At 36.8% G+C, this 20,314-nt stretch overlaps 1 protein-coding gene across 1 annotated transcript in view; it reads right to left on the bottom strand.

The window, feature by feature from the left end:
- LOC125157065 (olfactory receptor 13H1-like) overlaps positions 1–20,314 on the bottom strand; it is a 33,404-nt gene that overhangs the window by 646 nt on the left and 12,444 nt on the right. The window contains exon 3 of the mRNA XM_047843295.1: positions 357–524. Coding sequence (XP_047699251.1) covers positions 357–524 — 168 coding nt within the window. The remainder of the gene's footprint in view (positions 1–356; positions 525–20,314) is intronic.

The following is a 20,314-nucleotide window of genomic DNA, read 5'->3' as shown; positions in this document are numbered from 1 at the left end:
GTTATGATTATAATCAGTGAAAAACAAATTCATGCACTAAAGAACCATCTTCAGGATCCATGTTCTTAAAGATGAAACTGTCATGGAAAGAGTCTTTTGACAACACCAATTTCCATTTGATTGCATCTGAGATAGGTTCATCTTTTATTCAATTCTGTTTTGTGGACAATTGTGAAAAGCAGAGGATTGGTGACTCATTGAAAAGGATGCTGGACAAGATACCTATGGCCATCAGACCATTATCCTTCCTTTGACCACCTTCATTAGGGCATCTTTCACATCTTTGTTTTTCAGAGTGTAAATAAGTGGGTTCAGCCTGGCTGTTACTGCCCCATACAACACTGAAATGATCTTACCCTCATCCTGGGAAGATTGAGAGTGTGGGCACATGTACGTGAAGATTGCTGTGCCATAGTAAATGATGCCCATGGTCAAGTGGAAGCCACACGTAGGAAAAGCCTGGAGTCTGGCCTCTGCAGAGTGGATCTTCAGGATAGCCACAGCATAACTGTACCATTCTGGAGCTGAATAGAACTCAAAGAACCAGTGTGAACCATTGGAAACAATACTGAAGTAAGGGCATTTTAGTTTTGGTTTGACCATTTACTTGCCGTGTGACCTAAGTGGGCTGCTGTTTCATTATCTATAGACTGATGAAAACATACATGCCTTCCCTACCTCACTTCACAGAATTGTGAAGCCCTAACAAGATAATGGGTTGGGAAATGCTGTGAAAATTACACACATATGCAGATATAAAAGTGATTATTGTTTCTGAAAGAAGAAATATAACTAAGATTTCCTCTTGTTTAACCTTATTGTTTCTCTTCAAGGTGTAAGGGAATCTAGGAAGTCAGTAGTGCATTTATGAGCACCTTTCCTTCCCCTCTAATGTTAGAAACAGTATTCAGCCAGAGAAGAGCTTTATAAACAGTTTCTTTAAGTGCTGGAACAGATTTCCCACTATCTCTGTATTCCTGTCAGTAAGCCCTTAGAAAAGCAACAGAATAGCCCATTCAAGCTAAGGATTCAGCATTTGAGAGGAACAGGGAGGAGAGTTTAAAGAAATGCAGTGCTGAGTGATGTTCTCCAGGATCCTTCACTCTCTTAACTGAACCTACTGAGGGTAACTGACTCAACTCCCACATATAGGCAGGGGCCATATGTAAGTAAAAAGTAACTTTAAAAACTTTAATGGTTTTGTTTGTGAAGCAAAAAAGATGATTTTAAAATGTTCAACCTAACTTTTTCTTTGTGAACCTAAAAACACTTTAAAAAAAACAAGAAACCTAACACTTCTTTACACAAGACTGGCTGCACAAAAACTAGTTTAAAATATACACTTTTATACATTGTTTTCAGAGCTAAAAATGTGTTCTGAATACATCGATCTGAATACTGATGCCTACATATATCTATACTTACATTTACATATATGTTAAAAAGTGAGGCCAGTTTACTCAACCACTTGAAACTAAGGATATTAAGCATATAAGCATTAAGAAACTTATGTTTAGTTGGTACTTCAGGGCCATCGGTGACAGAGAACAGGAAGTGAGAGGTAGGAATAAGGAATGGAGGGAAAAGAGAGTGGAAGTATCAAGAAGGAGATACGGAAGAGAATAGTTGTGTTTGTGGCACTTGAGGGTAGAACAGGGACTGGGAGAAAGCGAAAGGGAAGCATATTTCAGCTGAGTAGAAGGACAGGTTTTTCGTCTAGATAACTAAAGTCATTTAATATGATGGAACAAGCAGTTTTATAAATTAGTGAGCTCACTCCCACATTGATGCAACATTCAATTTCAGCCCGGTCAGCAGTACAGTAGATGTATTTCCTGTATTGGACCACAGGCTGAACTGGGCCCACTGTGTACCTGGAGAGTCTATGATGTCATAATTATGAGAAAGACGACATGGCAGGAAGAAATGGGGTTATAGAGAAGGCAAGGGAGAGAAGACATGTCTAGGAGAATGAGAGATCTAGGGAGCAAAAGTAGGGTGATATGGAGGAAGAGTATAAGCAAAGAGTGATGGAAAGAGACATAAGGAATCATGTTTATCAAGAGAGGCACAGCACTAGTTAAGCAACGTCCCTTTCTCACCAAGTTTTTATTTATTTTTTTAAATGTTTTTAAGAATTTATAGGGGCGCCTGGGTGGTGCAGTCGGTTAAGCGTCCGACTTCAGCCAGGTCACGATCTCGCGGTCCGGGAGTTCGAGCCCCGCGTCGGGCTCTGGGCTGATGGCTCGGAGCCTGGAGCCTGTTTCCGATTCTGTGTCTCCCTCTCTCTCTGCCCCTCCCCCGTTCATGCTCTGTCTCTCTCTGTCCCAAAAATAAATAAACGTTGAAAAAAAATTTTTTTTAAAAAAGAATTTATTTAAATTGAAATTAGTTAACACACGGTGTAGTATTGGTTTCAGTAGTAAAAACCAGTGATTCATCACTTACATATAACACCAGTGCTCATCTCAACAAGTGCCCTCCTTAATGCCCATCACCCACTTAGCTCACCCCTCACCCCGCCTCCCCTCCAGCAATCCTCAGTTTGTTCTCTGTATTTAAGAGTCTCTCTCACCAAGGTTTTAATTTAGGGATAAGCTCATCACTTAGCTCCACTTCCACACTCCCTGTTAGCTCCTCAGCTCAATGTGACTTTAAAAAAACACTTTATTGAGGCATGATTGACATACAAAAAGCTGTACATATTTGTTATATACAACTTGATGAGTTTGGAGGTAAGTATATACCTGTGAAACTGTCACCACAAACTAAGCCATAAATATATTTACCTCCAAAAATTTCTTCCTGCCCTCTTTAATTATTATTATTTGTGACAAGAAATTTGTGACAACATAAGATCTACTCTCTTAGTAATTTTTTTAAGTATAAAGTACACTATTGTTAACTGTATGCTCTATGTAGTATGGTAGATCTCTAGGACTGATGATCCAGCAATCCCACTTCTATATCCAAAGGAATTTAAATCAGGATCTCGAAGAGATATCTGCACTGCCATGTTCGTTGTGGCACTATTCACAGTAGCCAAAACATGGAAGCAACCTGAATGTCCACTGGTAGATGAATGGATAAAGAAAATGTGGTATATTTGAGGCATTTAGAGTACATGGGCGCAAGTCCCAAGTGAAAAATGTTGTGCACCTGGGGTGCTTTCTGCTGGCAGCTGTGGTTAAACTGCTTCTCTTGCAGAGCAGAACCAGGATGCCTTAAGGATGCAGTCCCAAATACAAGCCGGACTTAAAACAGAGGACATGTAGCTCCAAAAAGCACCAACGAGCTGCCTGAGTTGCCTTCCAACCAACTAGGACGAGGGAAGTTTCTTTATATAAGCAGAGCCTTCCCTCTGGGGAGACCATCCTAACTATTCTCTGTTGGTGTTGTGTCTTCCTTTAACTAAAGCTTTAGCCCCAGTGAGGCCTTACCTGTGCCTTTGATCTTAGGATACAGCCTCATTTTTATGGTTGTTGGGCTCAAGAACCTGACTCCGGTCACATATGCATACAATGGAATATTATTCAGCTTTACAAAAAGGAGGGGTGCCTGGGTGGCTCAGTTGGTTAAGTGGTCCAACTCTTGGTTTTAGCTCAGGTCATGATCTTACAGTTGTGAGTTTGAGCCCCACGTTAGCCTCTGTGCTGACAGTGCAGGACCTGCTTGGGATTCTCTCTTTCCCTCTCTCTGCCCCTCCCCTGCTCGTGCTTGCTCTCTCTCTCTCTCTCTCTCTCTCGCTCTCTCTCAATAATTAATTAATTAATTAATAAAAGGAAATCCTGCTATTTGTGACAACATGGATGAACCTGGGAGGTGTTATGCCAAGTGAAATAAGCCAGGCACAGAAAGACAAATACTACATGAAACTACGTACATAAGGAGCCTAAAATAATCAAACTCATATAAGCAGAGAGTAGAATGATGGTTTCCAGGGCCTGGGAGGTGGAGAAATGGAGAGGCTGTAGTCAAAGAATACAAAGTTTCAGTTATACAAGAGGAGTAAGTCAACTCACAGCTTCTGTTTCTATCACACAACTGAACCTACTAGAAAGTGACCCAATGAACTACTAATGATTGAATCCAATATTCTTTCTCTGTCTTTAATTAATTTCACCTAACACTTCTTACCATTATCCCTTCTTGAAATTTTTTCTTCCCTGTCTTCTAAGATTCATTTTCTCTCAATTCACCTCTCACTTTTTTGATTATTCTTTTACTATGTCAGCTCCCTCTTCTTTCTGATCACCAAATGTATGCATTTCTAGAGGGCATTGAGCAGAGCACTTGTTGGGATGAGCACTGGGTGTTTTATGTAAGTGATGAATCACTGGAATCTACTCCCAAAGCCAAGAGCACACTGTATACACTGTATGTTAGCTAACTTGACAATAAATTATATAAAAAATAATTTTAAAAATTTTCCATAACCTTCAAGATAATCTAGCTTACTGTGAAGCAACAAACAACCCCCAGACTTTGAATGGCTTGAAACAACATGTTGAATTGTGCATTGCCTCTTTATGCTTCTGCCTGGAAGTGACATAAGTCACTTCTATTCATGTTTAGTTGGCTAAAGTAATCATATGGCAGTGATGTCATGTGTCTGGTAAATGGCAATGATGTCATGTATCTGGTGAAACATGAGAATTGGAGTACCTTTGAAAGATTTTTAATGACCACCATATATGCCTTCCTAATTTCTGTGACTCGACTCTTTCCATAGATGGCCATGTCTGGCTTTATGATTTTGTGTAATTCTTTGTATTCATGGCTTCCAAATCTTATAGATACAGGCCAGGTATCTAAAATACAGGCCAGGGGCGCCTGGGTGGCTCAGTCAGTTAAGTGACTTCGGCTCAGGTCATGAACTCGGTTTGTGGTCGAGCCCTGCATCAGGCTCTGTGCTGACACCTTGGAGCCTGGAGCCTGCTTTGGATTCTGTGTCTCCCTCTCTCTCTGCCCCTCCCCTGCTCATGCTCTGTCTCTCAAAAATAAATAAATGCTAAATTTTTTTTTCTAAATACAGGCCAGGTATCTTTCTTTAGCCTAAGAGTCATAAGTCCATTTGACTTCCCAAGCCCCAGACAGTTGAAACCTAACCTAAATTTAAAAAATGTTTTTTGGAATATATTCGTTAGTATCCTATTTTGAAACTATCATTTTTACTTTCCTACTTCTACTAATGGCACCTGAATTTTCCCAATAAACCAGTTTGGAAAACTTAGTCATCATCCCTCTTTCTTTAAATTTCTTCTATCAGTCATTAAGGTTTGGTGATTTTTACCACTGCACTATGTCTTCATTGTGCCTCCTTTGCTCCTTCTTCTTAAAGATGCCCTGGTCAAAGTCTTCTGTGTATCTTTCACATGGACTCCTGAAATAGGTTCCAAAATAGATTTTACCCATTTTGATACATACATCCTGATGTTTATAGCAGCATTGTCAATAATAAATTATAGAAAGAGCTCAAATGTCCATCGACTGATGAGTGGATAAAGAATATCTATATATCTATATATCTATATATATATATAGTGGTCATTAAAATCTTCCAAATGTGTGTGTGTGTTTGTATACATATATACATATATACAAACACACACACACATTTGGAAGATTTTAATGACCACTATACATATATATATATATATATATATATATTCATGTATATATATACACATATATATATATACATATATATGTATACACACATATATATACATATATATTCATGTATATGTATATACATATACATATATACACACACACACACACACACACACACCATGGGATATTACTCATAAAAAGAATGAAATGTTGAGTGGAGCTAAAGAGTATTATGCTAAGCAAAATAAGTCAGAGAAAGACAAATATCATATGATTTCACTCCTATGTGGAATTTAAGAAACAAAACAAGCAAACAAAGGGGAAAAGAGAGCTAGGCAAACCAAGAAACAGACTTTTAACTATAGAGAACAAACTGATGGTTACCAGAGGGGAGGTGAGTACGGGAATGGGTGAAATAGGTGATGGGGATCGAGGAGGGCACTTGTGACGAGCACCTGGTGATAAATGGAAGTGTTGAATCACTAAATTGTACACCTGAAACTAATATTACACTGTACATTACCTAACTGGAATTTAAGTAAAAACTAAAAAAAAATATTTTACCCTTTCATCTTCACTGGACATTTTTTTCCCAGAATAATCTTATGTTTTGATTATATCACTCCCTTATCCAAAAACCCTTTCATTCTCTACCGCCTCCAAAGTCAAGTCATAACTTCTTAGCCTGACATTCAGTACCTTTCATTATCCTTTATTATCTGTACTATCTAGTTTTCTGTTTGTTGTATTCACTGATCCTTGGTTTCTCTTTTATTTATTTGCTCTCTTTGATGTATGTATCCAATGTCCCACACATATTTAGAGTGACCAACAGTCCCTATTTGTCTGGGACTGAGAGTTTTCCTGGGATGCAGGAGTTCCAGTGCCCAAACCTGGGAAATCACAGGCAAACTAGGATGAGTGGGCTTCCCTAGGTTTGATATACACACCATTCTCCAGACATGCCACTTTCTGTTTTCTATGACTTTGCTCCCATCCCTCTGACCAGAATGGCTACCCACCCATATTCTCTCCATTAAAATTCTAGCCATTTATTTCTTAATCTCTTCCAAGAAGTCTTTCTCCTAAGTCAGAATTAATATTTTCCTCTAGTGTTCTCTCACAGTAGTTCTGTTTTTTCCTCCTCTGTTATAACACTAACCACTTTCTTCAATAAATTGTGAATTGAGTGGGGCGCCTGGGTGGCGCAGTCGGTTAAGCGTCCGACTTCAGCCAGGTCACGATCTCGCGGTCCCTGAGTTCGAGCCCCGCGTCAGGCTCTGGGCTGATGGCTCAGAGCCTGGAGCCTGTTTCCGATTCTGTGTCTCCTTCTCTCTCTGCCCCTCCCCCGTTCATGCTCTGTCTCTCTCTGTCCCAAAAATAAATAAACGTTGAAAAAAAAATAAAAAAAAAAATTTAAAAAAAAATTGTGAATTGAGTACATATTGTACTATTCATCTCCTTCTCGAGACTGTAAGCTCTTTGAGAGCAGGAACCACATGTCATTTATGTCCTTACCTGGCATACTGTTTTATCTACAATAGGGATAAATAAATACTTGTTTGATGAAAATTAGGGATCAAAAAGAAAGATGAGCGCAAGGAAATAAAGAAGTGTGACCATAGAGGGGTTACAGAGGGTAGAAGAGACAGGTAATGGGGGAGTCTCATGCATGTCCCCCTCTTTTCTCCTGCAGTAGTATTCCACCCAAACAGCTTTCCTAATAACTATCCCAAAACAACCAGTAATCTACTTAGATAATTGGTTGTCATCAACTTCTTACTGATTACCAAGTCTTGTTTACTGTTTACCTCTGCTGGAAACACCAATTTATTTACTTACTGCTCTCTACCAACCAACATTATACAACTGTCTATTCCTTATTTTCAGAGGCTCATACCCCCATATCCCTTTTAGCCTGTCACTTTTTACCCATCCATCTTCTACCCCCACCATCTCTACCCCTAAGATTTTCACCAGTACTGACACAAGAAAGTTTGTGTTTCATCTCTTCTAGTACTATCTTCAGTTTCAACCCACTCAACTTATTTCTGGGCCACACAATAATAGTATATTCCCTAAGATTACACTTGCAGAGTAAAGTGTTGGGGTAAAAACACCTAAAATTAAGGAATCGGTTCTTCCATTTTAATATCCTTAGTCTGTGTGCTGGTCTTAATTTGGGGAAGTGGGAGGCATGGGGGAACTTGCACTGAGGACACTTGGTTTTCGATGCTTACTGTGGCCGTGATCTACCTCATAGGTCATGGTCCCCTTTTACTGAGCTAAACTCCTCTTTAGGTAGATTGAATTTAACAAATGGATATTGAGCATCTGTAATGTGTGTGACACTGTGCTACCTGATGTGTTCATACCGTACTCTGCATATACTTCTATTAGAGCATTCTGTATATTAAATTGCAGCTGTTGGTTTAGAGTTCAGTTTCTTCAATAAACTGAGACGGAGAATACATTTTTTCAAGTGTATCCAGTGCTCAATACAGTGTCAAGGACACAAAGAGTGCTCAATAAATGTTGGAAGGATAAATGTATAGGTACTTCAGAATGAAAACAGATGTAAATTAAAGACATGGTCCCTGCTTTGGAAGAGGTCACAAACCAGCAGGTAGAAGGGGAAAAGAGCTGTGAATACAAATAACTTTGAACAAGTCAGACAAACACGCCTTACCATTCTGTTTTATAGAACCAAGTGAAAAACTGAGAGATTCATTTTGACCAGGAGATCTTGAGTCTATTTAAATTTGAACTCAATGATACTTTGGGGGATTACTTAATAATGGCTTATGGCCGGTTTATCTTTGTTCCCAAATTTCCCATTTCCCATATTGTCTTCAAATTAAGCTTTTCTTTTGTCTTAAAAATTCATGATTTGATGACCAGTTTCATTTTTATGCTAACCAATATGTTTTTTTCTCACCATGGACAGAGGGACTAATATTGAAAATCAAAGTAGGTTTGTTGTTTTTCTTAGTAGAGGAAGAAGAAAAATGAGAAGGTACAGGGATGGTAACTGAATTTTCTGAATCTAACACTGATACGGATATTTTGACAAGTATGAGTCAACTCTCAGGAACATTATGAGGGAATATTAGAGCTGGGAATTATCTCATGTAATTCAATTATGAGGAACAATGTGGTGTTTAAGGGAATGGGCTCTGCAGACAGACATGGTTTTGAATCTCGGCCCTGTCACTTCTATGTAATCTTGGCCAAACCATCTAACTCCTCTGAACTTTATTTTTGTCATCTGTAAAATAACTTTTATGTTAGAGTGATGTTACAAATATTAAATGAAATGCATAAAACATTATCCTTAGTATACATTAAGCACTCAGTAAATTTATTTTTATTCTTCTATTATTGCAGGAGCCTGAATATGATGCTCAAGTGACACAGGCATTGACTACAAGTTGGACAAAATGGCCTTTTAGTTTATTCCAGGCCTGAGACTCTGAGTTTATAATTCTCCGGCTGGGGGGAAGTAAACTTTACTCACCAATGCCTGTGCTGATCAGATAACCTCAAAGCCCAGACACACTGCATAATTCTCCGACAGCAATAACTCAGCTGGCAGTTCCCAGGCAGAGATGTGGGAGAAAGTCCAATATCCGGGAAGCGCTAGGATCTACAACTTCCTGTGGTCTGCCTAGTGAAATTTGACCAGATAAGAACAGTTAATAAGAAGCTCTCGAGATAGAAAAGCTCCTTTTATTTCTGAATGCGGGTATATTGATGTTAAATACCTGAATGGATGAAGTTAATTTGAATAATCTTCTATTGTTGCAAGAAATATGGAAAAGTATTCAGGAAAACTAGAAAAATTCTTCATACTTGTGGCATGAACCGAAAGAAGTCTTTCACTATTTTGACAAATGATGACTCCACTGTTTTGTGTGAGGGTAGAAGCTTTTAAGGACTGGACCCCAAGGCACCCCATTGTGGTGCTTAGGAAAAGATCAAACCTCATATTCTGGACCTTCCTTCTATAACACTTTGCAAGTCATGCCAGATTCCCATCAAGGCTGAACAATTTGCCTTGAGGCCCCCAAATATTTCCAAATGTAGTTAATGGCTTCAAAAAGAAAACAAGCATTGCAATGAAAGCACTTAATGTCTATAAATTCAATTGCCAAGAAGTTCTTCTCTTTTGAATACTCAAAGGACAGGATCCCTGGGCAATGACTTATTGTTTCCCTTGCCTGCACTGCAATGATTACAGAGACTGTCCAGGTAAATATTGTGATAACTAGATTCTGCTAGTGATCTCTCCCTTTATTTTCTTGAAACAATTTTATAACTGTGATCATATTCCCCCTTTTCTCCTGTCATCACGTGGGGATAAACTTACTATAAAATGTCAGAAGCTGCATTCATGGCTCAAAATCCCTTGGTAAACAAAACCGAGCTATGGGCCTCATAAAGATTTAGCAAGAAAGCAGCATAGCTTAGTATTTGAGTGAGAGGTCTGTTGTCAGGCTGATCCTGAATTAAATCCCCACATCTGCCACTTACTAATTGTGTCACTTCTGTGCATCTCGGTTTCTTCATCTGGAAAATGGATATGATAATAGTCATACTTATCTCATAGGATTGCTTTAGGGGTAAAATAAAACAAAGCACAGCAGTGCCTGATTAAAATATTCAGTAAATGGTAACTACTGTTATTATTGAGAAGCAGATTTCCTCATCAAGTTCTCAACATGAGAGGATGTCGTGGAAGTGTTAACTGAGAGTAGTACCATCAATTATTCTGTTGAGTTGGCATAATCTAAGATTAGAGGTATTTGTGGAGAGCTGCAACTGTAGTCCTTTAGGGCCTCTGCAATACCTGGGACTACAGCAATATTAGAGGATGCTTGGACAGTAGCGATTTTGAACACCTAAATCCTTGGCCACTTGAGCAAAGTAGGTAAAGGATAGGGGTAGCCTTTAGTTACATTACAAGACAGGATAAACACAGGGGTATAATATCTTGTGCCTGTCTTACTGTTTTACTTCTCCAGCAAAAGGCTGACAGCTCACTATTTGGCTTTTGCATCAAATATCATAAACCCATTAAGGTGGTAGAAATGCCTTTATAATTCTTGCTTTGGGGGATATGGCTTGGGTAAGGTGGAGAGCAAAGGTGAGGCATTCTGTGAAGAACTCCCATTCTCTTAGGAGTTTGAAACACATCAGAGTTCTGCACCTGAAGAGAGAAGGGAAGCTGGAAGACACAGTGGATTGGCTTTTCATACATCTGGGATTGGACTGAAGTAGGAGTGGATTGATTGGACTGAAGTGCTAAGAGTATGGAATTGTTCATTTTTGTTGTTAGAGTATCAGTTGCCTAAAATAAAGGTATTTGTTGACACAGTGAGGTCTAGGTCTTAAGGCACATACATGAACTTGACACAAAACTTTGGGGAATCCATTTGCCTCTGCCTCTATGAGACTTAAGTTTTCTTTTCTTTTTCTTTTTTGAAAATCAGTGGAATTTACATATAGTGAAATACACATATCTTAAGCATGAAACTGATGAATTATGACAGATGTGTACACCTATGTAACCACAAGCCCAATAAAGGTATGGAATATTTCTACAATCTCCCCAGAATCTCTTGCATTCCCTTCTAGTCAGTCTCTACTTCAGTTGGCAACCACTGTTCTGTTTTCCATTTCCCCAGATTAACTTTGCCAGTTCTTAAACTTCATAAAAGCATACAGTACGCATTTTTTTGCATCTAGCTTTTTGTACTTGACATAACATGTTTGAGATTTATCCATGTTGTTGCAAGTATTAGTTGTTTGTTATTTCTTATTACTGAGTAACAGTCCATGGTGTGAATATACCACAGTTGGTTTACCTATTCTTCTATTGATAGAATTTGGGTTTCTGATTTGGAGCTATGTTGAATAATGCTACTATAAACATTTTTGAACAAGTCATTTTGTGGCCATATGTTTTCGGTTCTCTTTGACAAATACCTAAGAGGCTAGTTGCTGGGTTAGAGTAGATACAGGTTTAATTTTTTTAAGTTTTCAGATGTTTTTTGAAATTGTTTGTAAAATTTTACATGCCTACCAGCAATATATGAAAGTTCCTGTTTCTTTATTTTCTTGTCGAAAATTGGTGTTGTTGTTATTTTTTATTTTAGTCATCTGGTGAGTATCTCATTGGTTTTTTAAAACTATTTTTGAAATCATTGGATCACATGGTATTTTTCTATTTTTAACTTTTTGAGGAACCTCCATACTGTTTTTCACAGTGGTTGTACAAATTTACGTTCCCACCAACAGTGTACAAAGGGCATTTACCCAGAGAAAATGAACACACTAATTTGAAAAGTTATCTACATTCCTGTGTTTATTGCAGCATTATTTATAATAGCCAAGATACGGAAGCATCCTAAGTATCCACTGATAGACAAATGGATAAGGAAGATGTGGTATATATACACAATATTACACAGTCATAAAAGAGGGTGAGATCGTGTCATTTGTGACAGTATGGGTGGACCTGGGGGTATTATGCTAAGTGAAATAAATCAGACTGAGAAAGACATATACCATATGATTTCACTCATAGGTGGAATCAAAAAAAACCACAAATGAATAAACAAACAAAAACCAGAATCAGACCTGTATATACAGAGGATAAACTGTTGGTTGCCAGAGGGAAGAGGGATGGGGGAAAAAATGGGTGAAAATGGGTGAAAGGTAGTGGGAGATACAGACTTCCAGTTATGTAATGAATAGGTCATGTGAATAAAAGGCACATTAGAACGAATATAATCAATGATATTATAATAGCCTTGTATAGAAACAAACAGTTCTCATACAGTTTCATCTTAAGATGGCCCTCTTATTGTGGTTTTAATTGACACTTCCCTGATGACAAATAATGCTGAGTAGATTTTATATGACTACGGGCAATTCACAGTCTTCCTCTCTGTGAAGTATATGCTAAAATCTTTTGCCTTTTTTTTGTTGTTCTTTGGTTGTCTTTTTGTTGGTGATTTTTAAGAGTTTCTTGTATATCCTAAATATAATAACTTTATCAGATTAGAAATAATGTGAATATTTTTTCTCCCAGTTGGTGGTTTGCCTTTTCATTTCTTTAATTGTATTTTTGAAGAACAGAAGTTTTAAATTTTGGTGAAGTTTAATTTCTTTTGTGATCTGTCCAGGAAATATTTACCACTGCCAGTGTCATAAAGATATTTTATATTTTCTTCTAAAAGCTTTACGGCTTTAGCATTTAGTTTGGTATATGATCCATCTTCAATTAATTTTAGAGTATGGTGTGAGGTAAGAGTTGAGGTTCACTTTTTATACGTATCTATATTCATTTTTAGAGGTCTCATAACAAATTGCCACAATCTGAGAGGCTTAAAACAACAGACATGTATTATCTCACAGTTCCAGAAGCTAGAAATACAAAATCAAGGTGTCAGCAGGCTCCGGGGAAAAATCTTTCCTTACTTCTTCCAACTTTTAGTGGCTCCAGTCATTCCTTGGCTTGTCTCAGTGTCTGCCTCTATCTTCACATGGCCTTCTCTGTATGTGTCTTCTTTTCTCCTCTTCTTGTAAGGACATCAGTTAATGGATTTAGGGCCTTTTCTAATTCCAGTATGGTATCATCCCGAGATCCTTAACTAATGATATCTCCAGAGAGACTTTCTCCGAATAAGGTCACATTCCGAGCTTTTGGGTGGATGTAAATTTTGGCGCGGTGGGGGGAGGGGGGGGGATGCTATTCAACTCTCTGCAATATCCAATTGTTCCATCATCATTTCTTGAAAAGACTACCTTTTTTTGCTAATGAATTGCCTTGCAATCTGTCAAAATTATGGACTCTGTATGCTGATCCATTGTTCTATTTACTTATGCTTAAAGCAAGATCATTCTAAATATAGCTTTTGAGCACGTCTTCAAATCAGGTGGTGTGAGCCATTCAACTTTTTTTTTTTTTTTTCAGAATTGTTTGGCTATCCTAGGTCCTTTGTTTTTGTTATGTGTTTTATTTTATTTTTATTCAAGTATAATTAACATAGTGTTATGTTAGTTTCAGGTACATAATACACTGATTCAGCAATTCTATGCATTACTCAGTGCTCATCGTGATAAGTGTACTCTTAAACCCCTGTTTCACCCTGTTTGTGATATATATTTTTTAGAAAAAAATTCCTTTGAGACTTTGACTGGATTGTGTAGAACATACAGATCAGTACAGAGAGAATTAACATCTCATAGAAATGAAATTGGTTTTTGTATGTTGATCCAGTCATCAGTGAACCTTATAAATTTACTTATTGCTACTAGCTTTTTATATTCACAAATGCCTTAGAATTCGCTACCTACAAGATTTTGCTGTTTGCAAATACAGTTTTCCAGTTTGATGTTCTTTACTTTTGTTTTCTTACCATATTTTACTAGTAAGAGCCTCCAGTGCAACACTGAGTATTAGAGGTGTGAGTGGACACCTTTAATTGGGTCCTAAACTCAGGTGGAGATAATTTAGCCTTTCACCTGAAAGACACTAACAGTAGAGTTTTGTTGTTTATGAAAGATACTGTTAATCAGGTTGAGGATGTTTGCCAAGAGTTTTTATCGTTAACAGGTGTTGAATTTGATAAAATTCTTCTTCTGCATTTATTAAAATGATCATGTGATATTTCTCCTTTATTGTATTTACATAGTGAATAGCATTGATTTATTTTTTGAATATTGAATCTGCCTTGCAGTCCTGGGATACAGACACATACTCATAACGTAGTATCCTTTTAATACATTCAATTGTATTCAATTTGCTAATTATTTTGAAAATTTTTGCGTACATGTTCTTGGGAGATATTGGTCTGTTGTTTTTCCTTGTAGTGTCATTGTCTGATTTTATTATCAATGTAATAATCATAAAAAATACTTTGGAAGTATTCTGTTTTCTTCTATTTTCTGAGTTTGTACAGTATTGATTGCTCTGTCCTCTGAAATGTTTGGTTAAATTTACCAAAAAAAAAACTGATCCTAGAGTTTTTTTTTTCTTTTTTAGCTTTACTGAGATATAATTGACATATAACTGACATATAAAAGTGTACAGTGTTGACTTGATACACTTACATATTGCAATATGATTATCACTGTAGCTTAGCTAATACCTCCATCAGGTTACATAATTACATTTTTTTGTGTGGTCTTGGAGGTTTTTTGTTTTTGTTTTGTTTTTTTTTTTTTGCTGGCAAACTTTAAACTACTAGTTCAATTGTTTTAATTGATATAAAGTTATAGAGATCAATTTCTTGTTGGGTTAATTTTGGTAATTTGTATCTTTGTACATTTCATCTAAATTATCAAATTTATAGGGGCACCTGGGTAACTCAGTTGGTTAAGTATCCGACTTCAGCTCGGGTCATGATCTCACAGTTTGTGGGTTCTAGCCCCCATCCGGCTCTGTGCTGGCAGCTTGGAGTCTGCAGCCTACTTCAGATTCTGCGTCGCCTTCTCTCTCTGCCCCTCCCCTGCTTGTGTGCGTGTGTGCGCGCGCGAGCACTCGCTCTCTCTCAAAAATAAACATTAAAAAAATAAATTATCAAATTTATTTGTGTGAAGTCATTTATAATATTCTCCTTTTTCTTTTTTATTGTTTTAGGAACTATAATGATGTCTCTTCTCTCTTATTCCTGATAGCCATTTTGTTTGTTTGTTTTCCTTGAACAGTCTAGGTGGATGTTTATCAATTTTATTGATATTCTTAAAAGTTGGCTTTTGGTATATAAAATTACCTTTAAGTACTGCTTTAAGTGGCTCCTACAAATTTTGGTAAGTTGTATTTTAATTATAATTCCATTTAAATATATTCTTATTTCATTTGTGTTTTTTCTGTGATCCATGGCTTATTTAGAATTATGTTTCTTAATTTCCAAATATTTGGCTCTTTCCTAGGTGTCTTATTATTATTGATATGTAGTTTAATTCTGTTGTTGCCAGAAAGCACACTATTTGATTGTAATCTTTTAAAATTTATTGTTTTATGCCATAGCACACACACAATTCTAGTGAAAAGAATGTGCATTATGCATTCATATGGATTAGTGTTCTATAAATATCAATTAGGTCAAGGTATTTATAGTGCTATACAGATCTTCTATTTGTTTGCTAATTGTTCTTGTCTTGTTGTCTTATCAATTGCTGAGAAAGGAGTGTTAAAATCTCCAACCATGATTGTGAAATTGTCCATTTCTCCCTTTGATTTTTGTCAAATTTTACTTCAGCTATTTTGAAATTCCATTAGGCCACATATGTATTTATGGCTGCTATTTCTTCCTGATTAATTGAGGCTGTTATCATTGTGATTTTGTCAAATTTTACTTCAACTATTTTGAAATTCCACTGTTAGTCACATATGTATTTATGGTTGCTATTTCTTCCTGATTAATTGAGACTGTTATCATTATGAAATACTTTTCTTTATCTCTGTTAAAATACTTTTTGTCTTGAAATCTATTTTATCTGGTATTATTTTAGCCACTCTAGTTTTTTTATCTTCATTGTTTGCATTTATATATTTTTATAACCATTTATTTTAACTTATATTTGTCTATATATTTAAAGCGCTTTTCTTATAAACAAAATATATTAGGGTTTTCCTTCTTCCATTCTGAAAATATCTGCAGTTTAATTTGAGTGTTTTATACTTAAGTGTTTATTGTAATTATTGATAGTAATATGTAGTTCATTTTACTATTTCATTGTTATTTTGTCACCTTTTAAAAGTTCTTTTCCCTTTGCTCCTCTTTTAATATATTTTTTGGGATTATTCAAGTACTTTAGAATTCCATTTTAATTTTGCTATTGGATTTTTAAGCTATATTTCTTTTGTTATTGTTATTGGTTGTTGTAGTGAGTAGACTCGACCTTTGAATAATTTGTATCACTCTGTTTCCAACTTTGTTAATCACTTATTTCTACTTTCTCCAAGCTATTGAATTTTCATTTCAAATAGCATGCTTTTCAGTTCTAGAATTTCCATTTGATTGTTTTTCATAGTTTCAGATTCCATGTTGGGATACCCATTTGTGCACTTATTTTGACCACTTTTTCTTTTAAGTCCTTTAATATAATTATGATAGCTTTTTTTTTTTCAACGTTTATTTATTTTTGGGACAGAGAGAGACAGAGCATGAACGGGGGAGGGGCAGAGAGAGAGGGAGACACAGAATTGGAAACAGGCTCCAGGCTCTGAGCCATCAGCCCAGAGCCTGATGCGGGGCTCGAACTCACGGACCGCGAGATCGTGACCTGGCTGAAGTCAGACGCTTAACCAACTGCGCCACCCAGGCGCCCCTATGATAGCTTTTTAAAATTATCCTTCTCTGCTAATTCAATATCTGGATGACTATGGTACCTATTTCTACTCACTTTTTTCTTATATATTCATGTACATTTTTCTCTTTAATCACATGCCTAGTAATATTTGATTGCACAGTGGATACTATTGATGATATTTTATAGAGAATTTTTTATTCTCTTCCTCCTAAGAGTATTTCGATTTTTGTTCTAGCTGACAGTTAAATTATTGGCTAATCATCTTAAGCTTTTGGAGCTCTCATATTACTTTGTTAATTTGAGTCTGATTCTATTTTACCCTTAGTCTTGGGGTACATCTTAATCCTTGGACATAGTCTTTATTCCTAAGGCATGGTCCTTTGAGAGTTTTAATAGAAAGCCCAAGATATTTAGAAATGTTTTCCAACTTGGTGGAATTCAGCCTCTAGACTCTGTCTTCTTTCTTGTAAACAACTCCTAAAATCTCTGTTCCAGTTTTTCAGCTTTATTTCTGCTGCCTTCTGTCAGTTTTCTTCTTATTTTTTTCAGTACACACACAGTTCAGGGGTCATTCAAGTATTTGATAGGAGTTTGTATATAAAAATTGAGACTCACCTCTCTGTGACACTCTTTATTTTAGAGATGTTCCCCTTCAATTACTAGCCACTCTGGCAAGTCCCTATTCCATCCTCTGATACCTCAAACCAATATGACTTGAGATTTCTGCTTGTGTTTTAGCCAACTCATGCCAAATCCCTGGGTAGTACTTTCAAAAGAAAAGCCATGTAGATAGAAATGGGTCTTACCCATTGTGGTTTTGTTCTTTTAACAGTTGAATGTTGTCTAGTTTCTGACTTCAAATAGTTAATTTTAAATATTTTGTCCAGAGTTTTTTTTTTTTTTAATCTGTGAGATGATTGGTCCAAAAGAGCTACTTTGCCATTATCAGATGCCAAATTGGTTCTTTAAAAAAAACCTCAGGGGCGCCTGGGTGACTCAGTTGGTTAGGTGTCCAACTTTGGCTTACATCATGATCTTGTTGTTTCTGGGTTTGAGCCCCGCATCAGGCTCTGTGCTGACAGCTCAGAGCCTGGAGCCTGCTTTGGATTCTGTGTATCCCTCTCTGTCTGCCTCTCCCCTGCTCATGCTCTTTCTCTCTCTCAAAAACAAATAAACATTAAAATTTTTTTAAATATTCAAAAGAAAAAATAATTTTTGTATGACATATCTCACAGGATAAAATGTGCATTTGCATTTATAAACAAAAGTGAGAATGTAGAGTTTTCTGTGGTTTTTAATATAATACATATATCAGTTTCAGGGAAGGGTGTGTGTAACCTTGGGAACAATTATTCTCTCAGTAATCTGTTTATAAAATGGAAAGTAATATCTATCTGAATTTGACTTCATAGAAAATGCCAGGTTTCTGGTCAGTTATCTGTTCTCATCTTAGTTGTCCTGTCAGCAGCATTTGGCATAGCTGATCATTCTCTTCTTGATACCCTTTGCTTTTTTGTTTGTTTTCTAGGATGATGCACTCCCCTGATTTGCTTTATAACTCACTGGCCACTCTGTTTCTGGTTTTTTCACAGTTTCTTTTTTCCATGACCTCTTAATGTTAGAGTTCCTCAGGTGTCAGTTCTTGAATTTTTTTTTTCTTGTATTCTGTAGCTACTTATCTCTTGGTGATCTCATCTAGTCCCATGGCTCTGAATATACTGTCTATGTTTACAATTTCTGTATTTCTGTTTCCAGCTCACATCTCTCCCCTGAACTCTAGACTCATGTATTTAACTGAATTATCTCTTTTTTGTTTAATAGGCATTTCAAAATTAATATGTGAAAAACTGAAATCTTGCTGTCTACACTTCTTCTCTCCAAAATATTCCCTGGCATCCCATATTTCCATTATTCCCATCTTCAGTTGTTTAGAGCATAAATATTTGAATTATCTTTAACTCTTTCTTTAAGATTCCTGATCCAAATCATCAATGAATCCTCGTGATCTTTCTCCTTCAAATATTTCAAAGGCCCTGTAATTTCTTACTACTTTGATTTCTATCTTGTTCTAAGCCACCATCATCTTTTACCTAGGTTTTTGCAATATCCTTCTAAATAGTCTTTATGCTTCTACTCTTGCCCCATTAAAATAAATTTTTCCTACAACAGTCAGAATAACCCTTTTAAAATGTAAGTCAGATCACTCCACTACTCAAACTCTTTTAAAGTGTTAGGATTAATTACTCTTTTAAAGTGTTAGGATTAATTATAAGAGTATGTTGATGGGCTTATAAGGTATAAAGGTGTAATTTGTATGACAAAATTACAAATGAAGGGGGAAGGAACTGAGTTTTATACAAGAGCAAAGCTCATTTATACTGTTGAAATTTAAGTGTTACTAACCCAAACTAGATTGTTATACATTAAGATGTTAATTTTTGGAGGTGCTGGGGTGGCTCAGTTGGTTAAGCATCCGACTTCAGCTCAGGTCATGATCTCACACTCTGTGAGTTTGAGCCCCACGTTGGGCCCTGTGCTGTCAGTTCAGAGCCTGGAGCCTGCTTCGGATTCTGTGTCTCCCTCTCTCTTTGCCCCTCCCCCAGTCATGCTCTGTCTCTATCAAAAAATGAATAAACGTTAAGGAAATTTTTTTAAGATGTTAATTTTTGGGATGCCTGGGTGGCTCAGTCGGTTAAGCATTGGACTTTAGCTCAGGTCATGATCTCACAGTTCATGAATTGGAGCCCCATTTTGGGCTCTGCACTGACAGCTCAGACCTTGGAGCCCACTTTGGATTCTCTGTCTCCCTCTCTCTCTCTGCCCTTCTCCTGCTTGTGCCATCTCTCTCCAAAATGAATAAATAAACATTAAAAGAGAGAGAGAGATAAAGGAAAGAGAAACAAATAAAAAATAGATGTTAATTTTAATTCCTAAAGCCACCACTAAGTACATTACTCAAAAATGTATTAAGAGCCTAAATGTCCATCAGCTGATGAATGGATAAAGAAATTGTGATTTCTATACACAATGGAATACTATGTGGCAATGAGAAAGAATGAAATCTGGCCTTTTGTAGCAACGTGGATGGAACTGGAGAGTGTTATGCTAAGTGAAATAAGTCATACAGAGAAAGACAGATACCATATGTTTTCACTCATATGGGGATCCTGAAAAACTTAATAGAAATCCATGGGGGAGGGGAAGAAAAAAAAAGAGGTTAGAGAGGAAGGGAGCCAAAGCATAGGAGACTCTTAAAAACTGAGAACAAACTGAGGGTTGATGGGGGGTGGGAGGGAGGGGGGTAGATGATGGGTATTGAGGAAGGCACCTTTGGGGATGAGCACTGGGTGTTGTATGGAAACCAATTTGACAA

The sequence above is a fragment of the Prionailurus viverrinus genome, chromosome X, assembly GCF_022837055.1.
Source record: "Prionailurus viverrinus isolate Anna chromosome X, UM_Priviv_1.0, whole genome shotgun sequence".
NCBI lineage: Eukaryota > Metazoa > Chordata > Mammalia > Carnivora > Felidae > Prionailurus > Prionailurus viverrinus.
Note: the sequence above shows the minus strand (reverse complement) of the source record. Positions and strands in the feature narration are given on the sequence as shown.